We start from the raw sequence: 13,692 nt of genomic DNA, 5'->3' as shown, positions 1-13,692 counted from the left end.
ACAACGCCATATAAAACATTGCTGTATCAATATTTTGTCTTATTTAGCTCGTGTGAATACAAACTGAACTCTAATCTTTTATATAGAATCAATTATTAACTAAAACTACATGTTTATGGGTCATTACATCTCAAATCATCACATTTTCAATGAAATTTCTGCTCAGATATCCCTGATTTGTTGGACAATTGTATACCATAAAATATAGATATTTATAAAGATATCTGTGAAATTTTAGATTGATATATAAAATACTTTCCGAGATAAATGTTTTTTGTAAACTGACTGTTGACCCATCTTCAAGAAGGGATTTAATACTTACTTCCTAAAAAATTGCCCTCAGACTAGATTGTGGGCATCAAACACTGCACACTATCCCCAGTGTGAAGCAAAGTGATGGCAGCAACATAATGTGTAGCATGGTGGTGGCAGCATCATCATGTAAAGCATGGTGGCGGCAGCATCATCATGTAAAGTATGGTGGTGGCAGCATCATCATGTGAAGCATGGTGGTGGCAGCATCATAAATAATGTCTAGCAAAGTGATGGCAGCATCTTAAATAATGTGAAGCATGGTGGTGGCAGCATCATCATGTAAAGTCATGATGTTGACCCATTTTTAGTATGTTTATTCTCACAATTTTCAGGCTGTTTGAACAAAAATATCTCGGAGACTATTAAAGATAAGAACCTGCTGTTTTTCCCGTTATTTCTCATCATATTATTGATTCAGAATCCGAAATTTTGGGCATATAGATCAAATAATCTCTGATTAAGGCTGAGATGAAATGTGACGAAACATAATTTAAGTAGTCATGAAAACTCCCATTTTTAACTCAGATTTTTAAAAAGATTATATAGAAGTCGACTCGTGAAATTTATTGAACTATATGCAGCTTCATGTCACAATAATACAAACCTAAACATATAGACTACTTTTAATATGAAATACTTGATAACAAAACAGGAAAAAGCTTCAAGTTTCAGCAGGCATGGCAAGAGATACCACAAAAACAAACTGAATGCGAGTTAATCAAATCCCAGTAGAAAAGAGCTCTCGAATTTCAAAATGGGCAAATATTTCAGATTTTGAATCAATGTCATGATGAGAAATAACAGTGAAAATTTCAAGTTATTGTCTTTTAGTAGTTCCTGAGATATTGTTGCTCAAACAGCATAAAAGAGGTGTGAAAGAAATGCACCAAAAGTGGACCAACGGGGCAATTTTTCAGACAGTATTTGATACATCACGGTAAAATTTTTCAGATGTCATTCTAAATATCCACAGTTAATGATATAAAAACAAGGTTTCAGAGATGGCTGAGCTGAAAACCTGTGATGATTTGAGATGGAATAACCTCAAATCTGACCACAGCTTCCAGCTCAGAACACGTCTGTTACATAAGAAGGTCAAAAATAGAGACGTCAGCCCCTTAAGAGGAATGAAGTCCTGTCTGGGGAAGCTCTTTTCCCAACATGTGGAACGCAGACTTGGAGTTCCTTTATAAGGTCGGGAAGAGGTTTTACTTGTCGAAAACCTACAGACGAGCCAACAGAAGGAGAGTTTTGTGTTTGCTGCCACGCTGTAAATAAGCTGTCAATCCAGGAAGAGAATCTGCCTCTTGTCTCTACTGGAATACATCAGAATTGACAAAAAAAAATAAAGCCAGCAAAGTGTTTTAAGGTCAGAAGAGTCACAGCAGCTTTTGTATGACATCCAGCCATTCAAATGAAAAACTTTCGGTTGAAATGTGTATGAAACTGAATATTTCCTTTTGATACAGAGTGCAGTTATGACAAAAAGGAGTGTTAAATTAGAAGATTTCACAGAGACTCAATAAAGAGCGGCAACAAGATGAAAAGAAACGACATTTTATGTGAGAAATTATTCAAAAGTCTGGAATCAAAATTCACCTGAGAACCAAATTAAATATATTCAAATTCATTTCGACCACAGTTAAACTTCAACTAGTTCTATTTTACTACGTAGAGACACATAATAAAAAAGTGTTGATAAGACATAAAAGGTATGTCTTTGAAGAGTGCTGCAGCAGAATGACTATCACAAATGTGCATTTTAAATTTTATTATAGGCTAGTTTTCATAAAGAGCTGATAGCAGATTAGAAGAACAATTGCAGCTCTCCGTCTACATTCAGTTGATACTTCATAATTATGTGACTGAGCTTGTCTTGTCCAAAACTTATAAAGCAGCTTGATTTGTTGTCTTCTGACTGTGTATATTTACTTTAAAAGCTTGTCATCTTCCATGTTTTACATCTAAAGGTCTATCATTACCTTCTTCCCTCTACTGTGTCCATGAAATGTGAAACAGAAATCTGATACCGCTTGTGCTAATCGTACAGTAGTGCTGCAGTTTCCTGATTTCTTGGGTCTCTTTGTGTCTCTTTTTTTTCTCCTGCAGCTAGGACCAGAGACGTGATGAAACAGTTTGGCGACGTGTACGAGCAGCAGTACGCCGTCGCTCTGTTCAACAGCGTTCGCTACGAGATCGAAGGCGGAGGAGGAACCCAGTCGCAGCTGCTTCACAGAAAGGCGAGTTCAAAAGAGACGCTCAAAACCTGCTCACTGGAACACAATCAACACAAAGAAAGTATTCAGCCACCACCTAAGACTGGATTTCAGCCTCATCTTCTGTCACTGTGGGGTTTTAGAGCCACGTGGAACAGAAAATTAAAGAATAATTGTAGTTTATCACAGCTTTGGTCACATTCTGGGGGTTTTAACCATCATTTACAGTATATCGGTTAACATGGGGAGTAATAGTGACGCCAAGTGATGACGGTTTCAATAAAAAGGTCATCCAAATGATCTAAATCACTTCATTTGGAAGTGAAACTGAATGTATGATTAATATATTGGAAAACTGCACATAAAACCACAACATGGACAGTTTAAATGAAACTTTACTGCTTTTCCTTTGATTTTTCTTCCTAAAAAGCTTGACTAGCATGGAGTAGCATGTCTAATCAGGTTGATTTTTTAAGTTTTTCAATCTACATTACTTTATTTTAGCAATAGTATTTGTAAGAATGGAAAAACGGAAACAAAAACCAAGTTGTTGTGTCCAAATTTACATTTTTGCTGCTCAAGAACACTTATTTTCATACAAGAATTGGGATTTTCCTGAAAAAATTGGTTGAAATGATCAAATTCTTCATTTAACATAGAATTTAATTAAACAGCATCTTTCCAGCTTTCTGCCTTCTTTGTATGTTTCTCGCATTTGAGACAAATGAATTCAGACTGTTACTTTGGAGCAAAACGTTTTTTTGCAGACTACAACCCTGCATCAATGTGGGCTTTGTTAGGCTTCATGTTCCACACAATGCATGATTGAGGTTATCCTCCTGGTCCATGTACCAGAACTTTACCAAACACGTTACTTCTCACTGGTTTCTGCACTCATCTCATCCTTTTTTGGTCTCTGAATGCACTGAGGGTCACACATTTTGTCCACTGGAGGGAAAGTAGAGCACATTTCACACATGAGCAGAGACGCCGTTTCTGTCACTGCGTTTCATCTACTCTGTTGGCCATGTGCAGGACAGCTGCTTGTGCAGTTTGTGGCACAAATTAGAACTTATTTATATGTGAACCGACGCTGCAAACACAACAAATTGTTGTTTTTATATCCTGAATGTTTACTATGATGATTAAAATATTGGAGTAAATGTGCAGTTGAACAAAATTCTGTCATCAGTGCCGTTTGTTTGCACAAAAACTACCGAGCAGAATTTCTGGTTCTTAAGTACATAAAATGCAAGTGCCAAACTGTATAAACATCCCTGTAAACTAAAAGAGCACTTGGAGAGTGCATCAGTCCATCAAGGTCAATGCCTTCTGTTGCAAAATGAAAGTGGTCTGGATCTGCACCAGAATGTGCCAATGTTCCTCTTCTCCAACAAGGTTCATGAAACACTGATCATATTCCTCCACTAAGGTGAGAAGAATTAGTTCAGTTTTTGGGAAAATCAGTGACACCAAAAAAAAATCTGTACTGGGGATTGACCTCTTACTGGGGCCCATATTGTGCATTTTTCCGAATATCCGTATTATTATTTTTATTTTACAGATTACTGAAAAAAAATAATGCTGCTTTGCTTCTCATGCAGCTGCCTTTCTGTCTAAACAACAACAAAAAAATCAACGATAAAAGCTACTGTTCAGAGACAGGAACAGACAAGCAGCACTTACTAATGAAGTACCGTACTCAAAAAATTGGACACTCATTATCACTCAGCCACTCATGCACCCTTCCACACTCACCACTGAGATCTCTATAAATTGGTGAGGTGGCCCTCCCTTCATACCCAGCAGATTCACCACTGGTTTCATTTGGTTTATAAGTCAGTTCTGCGCAATACACCTTGATACCCGTCTTCTCTTCTTCACCTCGCCCATAATTCATATCACACTAGGTCTAGTGAATACATCAAGTTCATCATCTCCAATACTTCTACTATTTTTGGCCGTAACTCCTTTTGCTTCACAGCAGCTAACGACTGGGACGCCTTACAAAACACCCTCAAACTTGCAAATTTGACTCCACTCACCACCTTCCAGTTAAAACTCCAACAGATTGTAGTTTACTGTTGCTTCTGTTGATCACTTTGAACCTTACTTACACACACACACATTTTCTTACGTCTCATGAACATTTTTTTCACTCACATGTATATGCTTTCACGCTTCTTACTGGTTTATTTTTGTTTATGTTACGTTTATACGTCTATTTGTGCCTGTACTTTACATGTGTATTTGTACCTGCTGCCACTTGGTGAAACTTCTTTTGGAAAGTTGATTACCACTTTCATTTGGTAATCAACTTTCTGGTGGTAACCACTTCTCATTTGCAAACATGTCACGTGATGTTTGCAAATGAGAACTGGTTCTCAAACATTTTTATCTGGTAAAATAAAGGTCAGATAAAATAAAATAAAAATTTGCTATAAAGACCACGATTCTAGACAATCATAACCAGTTTCCCTGTCAAAAATGCCTGACAAATTCATATGCTGATGCCAGTGCAGATGGAACTTACTGTGCCAATAGCACTAGGTTAAGGCTAACGCTAGGAGGCTAACTGCCAGGCCTAGAGCAAACACTATATGGAGTATCATAGCTTCTTCGTAAAGCAATATGCTCTAACTGATAGATGCATGACAGAAACTGAGCAAGAAGCACAAACCAACACCACAAATCAGGAAATTAGCTTCTTTCATGGTGGCTAAGGCTAAGCTAATGGCTAATGGCTAAGTTAAGCGGCAGCCACATATTACCCTGAAACTGAAACCTGAGTCTAGAAAGCAATTTTGTACTAATAATGCTTTAAGATATGGACCTTAGTGGGTAAATCCTGCTAAGGGACTGCAGATGAAAATTAGCTTAAAGCTATCTCTGGTACAATGCATCAAATGGAAACATTTATGTTTAATATTGTACATGGTCCCTTTTTAAATAAACTGATAATGATAATAATAATAATAATAATAAATAAAGTGACAGAACAGTAAAAGTTTAACAGAATACAGAAGAACAGTAGACGTAGCATCAGGAAACAAACTGTCTAGTTCAATCAATCGATCTCAAAGTAAACAGAGGAGAACATCGTAGCATCACATGACGATCTGACACCATCACTTCTACTGGTATTGTACATATTCAGTTACAGTAATTTAGAGGACTTCCCTTTAGGGATTAGTACAGCATTTCTGTTAGTAATCCCTATTAATAAGTAACTGGTTCTCTGCCATTACATGCTGTGATGTACAGTGCAATGGTCCAAGATATTGCTTTTTCTTGGTCTTTTTTTGCTACCAATAATCAGTGTTGGCCCTGAGAAACAAACAAAACACAAAAAAACATAAAAAACTACATCAGTTGATCCCAAATCTGTATTATTAGCTTGCATTCTGCTCAGACATACAGTAATTCCTCAGTAATCCGTCACTCATGCACCAAAAATAATTCTATATTTTGCCTCAAACAAACAGCATCCAGTCTGTGTTATAATAAAAGCATCGGTATGTTCCAGCTCTACTACTCCTAACTCTCTCTCTCGGTTGGTCTTTTCTTCCTCTCTGAGCAGCCATTATTTTATCCAAGACAGGAAATCTGAAAACAAAGTGGGTAGTGTGTATCCTTCTGTAAACACTTCTGGGTTTAAAAAAAAAAAAAAAAAACTCCACCCCTGCATGTTTGGAAATACCCACCAAGTCTCTTGCATAGCTAAGAGAGATCTCACTGTGTAAATGTTCGTGGGGGTAATAAAATCCAAATTCTCATTAATAGAAAACGTATTAAATCTAACGTTATTCTTGGATGTGTGATTTTTCAGGACCCTCTGGCAGGTCGGTCCATCTTCTCAGGGAGTCTGTTTCAGTACCTGGAGGAGAATCGGAAGTGGAGGAATCGCTTCGTATCGGTGCCAAACAGCTACAACATCGACCTCTATGAGAGTAAAACAGTGAGTGAGCTCTGACTCAAACAGCTGTCTGATTCAGTTCGAACGCTGGTTTTATGACTGTTTTCCTTCTATTTAACAGGCACATGAACGAGGGCTGCATCCTAAAGTAACCATCAACTGTGCTGGGTACAAAGCTCTGGGTTCAATGGAGGAGTACATGGAGCTGATTAATAACAGCCTGCCAGGTCAGGAAACTACACACAAGAAGTAATAAATATATGCTTTAAGTGAGAAAATATTCAGTGGGACATAAAGTAACTGAAAATGGTTAATCATTAAAACAATGTGGTTTGTATATACCTACTCTTACACCAGTTAACCTTTTGGTTGGGCATTCATTTTGACGTCATTCATTCTTTCCAAAAGAAAGACCTGAAATAAATTGGAATTGAAGCAATACAGAACGTATACTGTGAATATAAAAATATAGAATTTGACAAAATATATACTACCATTCAAAAGTTTGCGGTCACCCAGACAACTTCATGTTTTCTGTGAAAACTCTTTATTACTTTTATTTATGTGCCAACATAATTCCACAAGGGTTTTCTAATCATCAATTAGCCTATCAACACCATTAGCTAACACAATGTAGCATTAGAGCACAGGAGTGACGGTTGCTGGAAATATTCCTCTGTATCACTATGTAGTTATTCCATTAAAATCAGCCATTTTCCAGCTAGAATGGTCATTTACCACATTAATAATGTCTAGACTGGATTTCTGATTAATTTAATGTCATCTTCATGAAAATAAACTGCCTTTCTTTTAAAAATAAAGGCATCTCTAAGTGACCCCAAACTTTTGAATGGTAGTATAACTGAAAAGGGTTTGTCATTAATTGGACGCAGTCTGTCTATACCAGGGGTCAGCAACCCGCAGCTCCGGAACCTCATGCGGCTCTTTCATCCCTCTGTTGTGGCTCCCTGTAACTTTGGAAAATAAATAATCAGCAGGCTATTTAATTAAATTTTCTTTTATTTTAGATTGTTAATTTTTAACATGTAATTCTAAATTTGAAGATTATGGTGATCTTGTAACATCAAAATAAAACATTTTAATTTTTGTCTGTCAAAATATGCGTCCCAGCCGTCAATCTCCGACACTCACTGGCCTGCGGGTATTCATTTGGAGTCCTGTTGATCTTCGGATCCCAGTGTTTGCTCTACATTCATTCAGCAGTGGTGGGCCACCATTCCTAAATCCTAGCCGTCACTCCTTCAAATTTCTTTTTTTTTTTTAATTGTCACGAATACACCACTGCCGCACGCCAGTCAACCACTTTAGTGATCAGTGTGTTCTCATGGCAGAAAACCAAACTTCTGGGTGCATAAGTACCAAAAATCGAAGTTATGAACTCTTTTCAAGTCTCGTTTCTCATGTGACTTGTAGGTATCAAGGCCAAAGTGGGAAACCATCCATTCATCAAGTGTGCCACTCAGTTCCCCCTGATCCTGTGGCATCCATACGCCCGCCACCATTACTTCTGTGTGATGACTGAGAAGGAGCATAAGAAGTGGCATGCAGTGCTGCAGGACTGTGTCAGACACAGCAACAATGGTAACAATGCACAAACAATGAAGCACACAAAGTTTTGCACGCAAAGCCTATAAAAAGTGTTCATCCCATGGAATTTTTCCCTTCTATTGCTTTTCAATATTCAATCATGGCTGATATAATTTATCTTTTGTGGGAGAAACGAACCAAAAAGACTCTTCAATGTCAAAGTAGAAACAGATCTCTACAAAGTAATGTCAATTAATTAAAAATATAAAAGGTCAAAGAAATCATTTCATCAGTATTCACGGCCTTCAAGTTAGTATTTAGTAGATGCTCCTTTGGCTGCAGTTGCACTTTGAACAGGTCTCAATCAGCGTTTCACATCTGGACTCTGCAATTTTACCCCATTCATCTTTGCAAAACTGTGAGGTTGCATGGAAAATTATATCATGAAAAGCCTCTTTAAAGTCCAGAAATTCTCAATTGGTTGACGGTCTGGGTTCTGACTCCACTCCAGAACATTCACCTTTACATCTTCAGACTATGTCTGTGTAGCTTTGGCTGTATGTTTCAGGTCATTGTCTTGATGGAAAACAAATCTTATCCGAAGTCACAGTTTTCTTACAGACTGCATCAGGTTTTTCTTATACTTGGCTGCATTCATTTTGCCATCTACCTTTACAAGTCTTCTAGGACGTGGTGCCCAGAGACATTCCCACATCATGATACTGCCACCACCGTGCACCACATTATGATGCTGCCACCACCATGCCATACATCATGATGCTGTCACCACCATGCTTCAAATTATGATGTTGTCACCACCCTGCTTCACATTATGATGTTGCCACCACCGTGCTTTACACTGGGGCCAGTGTGCAGTGTTTGGTGTCTGCAACGTGTCTGATGGCCGAAAAGCTAGACTTTGGTCCTAGACAAAAAAACCTTCTTACAGTTGACTTCAGAGTCTCTCACATACCTTCTAGTGAACTGTAGTCTAGATTCAAAAGTAGCTTTTTTCCAACTGTGACTTTCTCCTTGTCACTCTCCCAAAAGCTTTGACTGGTGAAGAACAGGAAACAGTTCTTGTATGTAAGGTCCCTTAAAACTCAGCTGCAACGGAGTCAAAGGTGTCTTGGTGTCCTCCCTCACGAGCCTTTCATGCTCAGTCAGTGTTGAGGATGACCTGCTCTAGGTAGATTTACTCATGTCATATTCTTTTAATATCTTAATGACTGATTTAACGGTACTCTAGTGACTTGGACATTTTCTTGTAATTATGCTTTTCAATAACTTTTTAACAGAGTTGCTTGAAGTGTTCTTTTGTCTTCATGGTGTAGTTTTATCCAGGAAAACTGATTCACCGGTGACTAGACCTTCCAGACACAGGTATCTTTATGCTACAGTCACTTGTACTTAATCTCCATTTCACGAATTGTGCAACTTCTAGCACCAAAAGACTGCACCTGTTTTGAAATAGGTGAGTCACATTGAAGAGAGTGGATACTTATGCAATCGTTTATTTCATGTTTTAGATTTTTAATTAATTGACATGACTTTGTAGACATCTGCTTTCAATCTGACGCGAAAGAATAGCTTTTTTTTTTTGTAAATTCATGTTCAAAAAAGCCAAATTAAATTGGTCATGATTCAATATTGAAAACCCATAAAGGGGGTGAATATTTTTATAGGTACTGTACATGTAAGAAACAGCAGCATTGTTGAGCTAATGGGAATATTTCCTGAACAATGTGATGGGAGTAGAAGACAACCTGATAAATTCAGTTGTCTGGAGCTTAAGAGAATCTTTTTCTGAGCTCCACCCCAGACAATTAGAGCTTCTCTTTCCTCTGTACCCTTGTTGGCGGTTCAGATGAGGGTGTGTGTCACAGTGTGAAGCCTTTACATGCCATCCGAGTGAGCTGGACGATGTGCGAGTGTGAGATGCTGCAGGAATGCCGTGTATTTGTTGTTTTTGTTAAAGTTCACTCTTGGTTACAGGGCGACACGTTGTTGTCGTTGGATCAGAGCTGCACGTGTTGCATATTTTCAGTCCAGACAGATGAATGTGCATCACTGGAATAGTTGACGGCGACTGTATTTACCCCAAGAGATGGTTTTTTAGATGCAGAGACAGGCGACTGTTTAAGACAGGCTTCATTTTTACAATTTCCTCCGCCGCAGTAAACATTATCACACAGTAAAGCACATTCCAGAGCTAAAAATCATTAGCTAAATAAATGGTAAGTCAATCAAAAGAAACTGAACTGGTTACAAAAGCAAAAAACACCAGACATTCTCTAATTTCAGCTTCCAGTGTCAAAACTTGCTGCTTTTTGCTGTTTAAATAATCACAAATTGAATATAAGGTTTGAGACAGTTGGTTGGATAAAACATGCATTTTCAAGACATTTTGGGTTCAGAGACAAATTGCATTGTAAAGCAAATATTCAATCAAACCAGCAGACTAATATAATGCATTACAGTCCTAATCCCTTCACTTTCTTTAATATTTGCAGTAAGATTTCTAAACAGCATGACAGAACTTGACTTTGTCACTCAACTGAATGAATCAGAGTGATGTCAACTGAAACTAAGCTCTTTTGTTGTTTCCTTTTTTTAAAAAAAAACATTACTATTATTTTCACAGCTTTTGTTTGACTGCTGCATCATTATTTGACTATTAGTGATTCTGTCGGATGTTGTGGTGCTTTATTTTTTTTACCCCCTCATTTGATACCACATTTAAAGGTGTTTGTTTAATCAGGGTGGAGATGTACTCTTGATCTCCTGTTAAGGCTTCTTCTTGTGCTGTCATGACTCATGTGCCATTGTTTGGAGACACACAAGGCAAAGACATGGAGGAAACATAATGTAATCCATTTTTTTCATGTGTTGTCATACTGCACCTTTTTACTTGGCAGGACAACTGTGAGTTTCATCTTTGGTCTTCGTGTAGAAGGAATACAGTTGCGTAGATAACTGTCCTGCTTCCAGATCTCGTTTGGCGTGTTGGCTGCGTATTATACAGCAAGTTTTAATTTGCAAGTGTGATTAAATAAAAAATTCTGCAGCTGCCTTTGTGTGAGGAGAGTCACATGGTAGTTTTGGGGTATTTTCACACCTGCATGATCTCACGTTCGCTGTGCTTCTCCTGAGAACCAGACCGAGCAGCGACCGTGGGGAAGTTGTAATGAAAACAAAAAGTAGGAAAGATTCTGGGATAAAGAATTAGCTGCTGCAATGAACATGATCTGGCTTGTTTGGATTCTGTTGGCTGAGAAGGCAGGTGGTGTTGACACAGAGTTTAGATCAAGCAAAGATTATGTATAAAGATACTCAAACAGAATATGAATCATGACTAAATATAAAGTCTTTATTTCTATATAGATCTGTTGTAATAGAAAAATAGGACTCTGAATAGGAAATTTACACATTATTTCTGTTGTGTACAGTACCATTCAAAAGTTTGGGGTCACTTAGAAATGTCTTTATTTTGAAAGAAAAGCAGTTCTTTTCAATAGAGATAATATTAAATTAATCAGAAATACAGTCTAGACATTATTAATGTGGTGAATGACTATTCTAGCTGGAAACAACTGATTTTAATGGAATATCTCCATAGGGGTACAGAGGAACATTTCCAGCAACCATCACTCCTGTGTTCTAAGCTAATGGTGGTGAAAGGCTAATTGATGATTAGAAAACCCTTGTGCAGTTATGTTAGCACATGAATAAAAGTGTGAGTTTTCATCAAAAAAGTGAAATTGTCTGGGTGACCCCAAACTTTATTATTACACTTAACAAATTCTGACCATGTGTCATTGGCTTTACATTTTAGCAGCTAAACATACCCCATCTATAAATAAACTTATTTCACATAATTATCAAGAAAAATGACATCATAATAATAACTTAGATATTTTGGAACCAAACCACCATCGTTCTAATTCTTTGATAGACAAGTCTCTGCATTAGCTGAAGGGCCTCGGTCAACCAAAGGACCTCCTCTTCACAATATTTTAAATCTACAAAAGCTGCACATTATCGCTCCATGAACTATAAAAGTGAAATCCCACTTAGTTTTATGTTGCAGTTTGTGCAAATCTAAATTCTGACAATAAAGACTTTCATTTTTAATCCAAGTGTGTATCGGTTCCTCCTTGATTATGACATAAAACTTGGTATGAACTAAATCATACTAACTCCACTGTGCCAGCCTTATTAGGCTAAATTATTTATAAATAAACATAAAAAGTTCATATTTGCAGCAAATTAACTCATTTTAATTGGGTAATTTTATACTGAAAGAGGTTCCAGAATTTCTGATCAGTTTCTTAAATCCTTAATCCTCCACTACAATAACAAGAACACATGTCCTGAGCGATATATTTGACAATTCCCATCATGTTCTTATTTGAGCTTGAGCTGTCACAAGTGTCACTGGATGCCTTGGCTGTTGTATAAACATTAATAGGCAAAAAAACATGCCAGTGTTGGCATAGTTTCCCTAAAAATCTCAAGTGTTAAACACCAGATTGGCAGTTAACCGTCAGCTTGGTTGCTGAGTTGTGATTTGAAAAGTGCTGTTTACAGAGTTTGCAGTTGACTTTTTGGTCATGTGTTCAAACAAAATGCAGCCACACAGGCGACTTCTGTGATATGGTGTTAATTAGTTTGAAGTTGAGTCCAAATAAACACTAGATAACCTAGCAGTCTCCTTTAGGTTAGGCCAGTCCAAACTTGTGAAAGCGTGGGGGTGTTGAGTATTTTGTTATTCCCAACACAAAAAATAATGGATAAGTCCTGGATAGCTGTGAATGCACTACTTTTTTTCCTCATAAAAGTCACACCAGTTATCGGTTAATGAGAACATTTCCACCAACCAGTCAACCAAAAAGACAATGGACTGGCCGATGATTGGCCTGGCTAATTGTCAAGACCAATATTCAGCATTTTTTTTAGATTATTGATATTATATTTTTGTTTAAAAAAAATCGATTTAAAAAAATGTTCTGTGGTGTGTCTCGCCTACAGCTCCATCTGACTGGTTACATGTCATGAGTACTGGCCAATAAATACTGAAGAGTAAATGTTAAAAAGCATGGTAAAGACAAAGAAACAAGGACTTTTCTGTAAAGTTTTGAGTTGGAGTTTGGGTTATTCTAAGTTCTGAAACAAAACTTTTTGTTTTTGTTCCAATGTACATCAGTTTCTTATATCAGTCTGCTTGATTACTATTAATCTGTATCAATATTGGCCCAAAAGAATTGGATTGTTTGCTCACTACTGATGTCTAAAGTCCTAATGATCTGACCATAATTTTAATGTTTTTTATTGTGCATACCTGTGTTCATGTCTATATTGCTGTTTGTGTTGTTTGACCACTCAAGCTTCAACAGTATTCCTCATATGAAAACTAAATTATCTGTAAAGTACACCTTAAGTGAGAGTTAAGGTGGATTACCACGCACACTGTAATCATAAAGCTAGCTGCATTAAACCCCTCAGCGGCTACAGAAAGATGTAAATCACCTATAGTTTGTCCAAAAAGATTCCCAGCCTAAATGATTCTGTATAAAGAATAATACAAGCAAACATGAAACAACACTCTCTGAGCTCATCACAAAGTTGCTCAACCTGATTCGGCCTTTTGTTTTGCACTTCACAAACAATCATGCCAACCAAATTGTGCTGCGTGAA

At 37.3% G+C, this 13,692-nt stretch overlaps 1 protein-coding gene across 1 annotated transcript in view; it reads left to right on the top strand.

Moving 5' to 3' along the window:
* Positions 1-13,692, top strand: part of niban2a (niban apoptosis regulator 2a) — a 44,899-nt gene that overhangs the window by 7,207 nt on the left and 24,000 nt on the right. The window contains exons 2-5 of the mRNA XM_022191018.2: positions 2,425-2,555; positions 6,361-6,489; positions 6,569-6,674; positions 7,882-8,049. Of these exons, the coding sequence (XP_022046710.2) occupies positions 2,425-2,555; positions 6,361-6,489; positions 6,569-6,674; positions 7,882-8,049 (534 nt within the window). The remainder of the gene's footprint in view (positions 1-2,424; positions 2,556-6,360; positions 6,490-6,568; positions 6,675-7,881; positions 8,050-13,692) is intronic.

Source organism: Acanthochromis polyacanthus, chromosome 18, assembly GCF_021347895.1.
Source record: "Acanthochromis polyacanthus isolate Apoly-LR-REF ecotype Palm Island chromosome 18, KAUST_Apoly_ChrSc, whole genome shotgun sequence".
In the NCBI taxonomy this organism is placed as follows: domain Eukaryota; kingdom Metazoa; phylum Chordata; class Actinopteri; family Pomacentridae; genus Acanthochromis; species Acanthochromis polyacanthus.
This window is presented reverse-complemented; position numbering and strand designations above follow the sequence as displayed.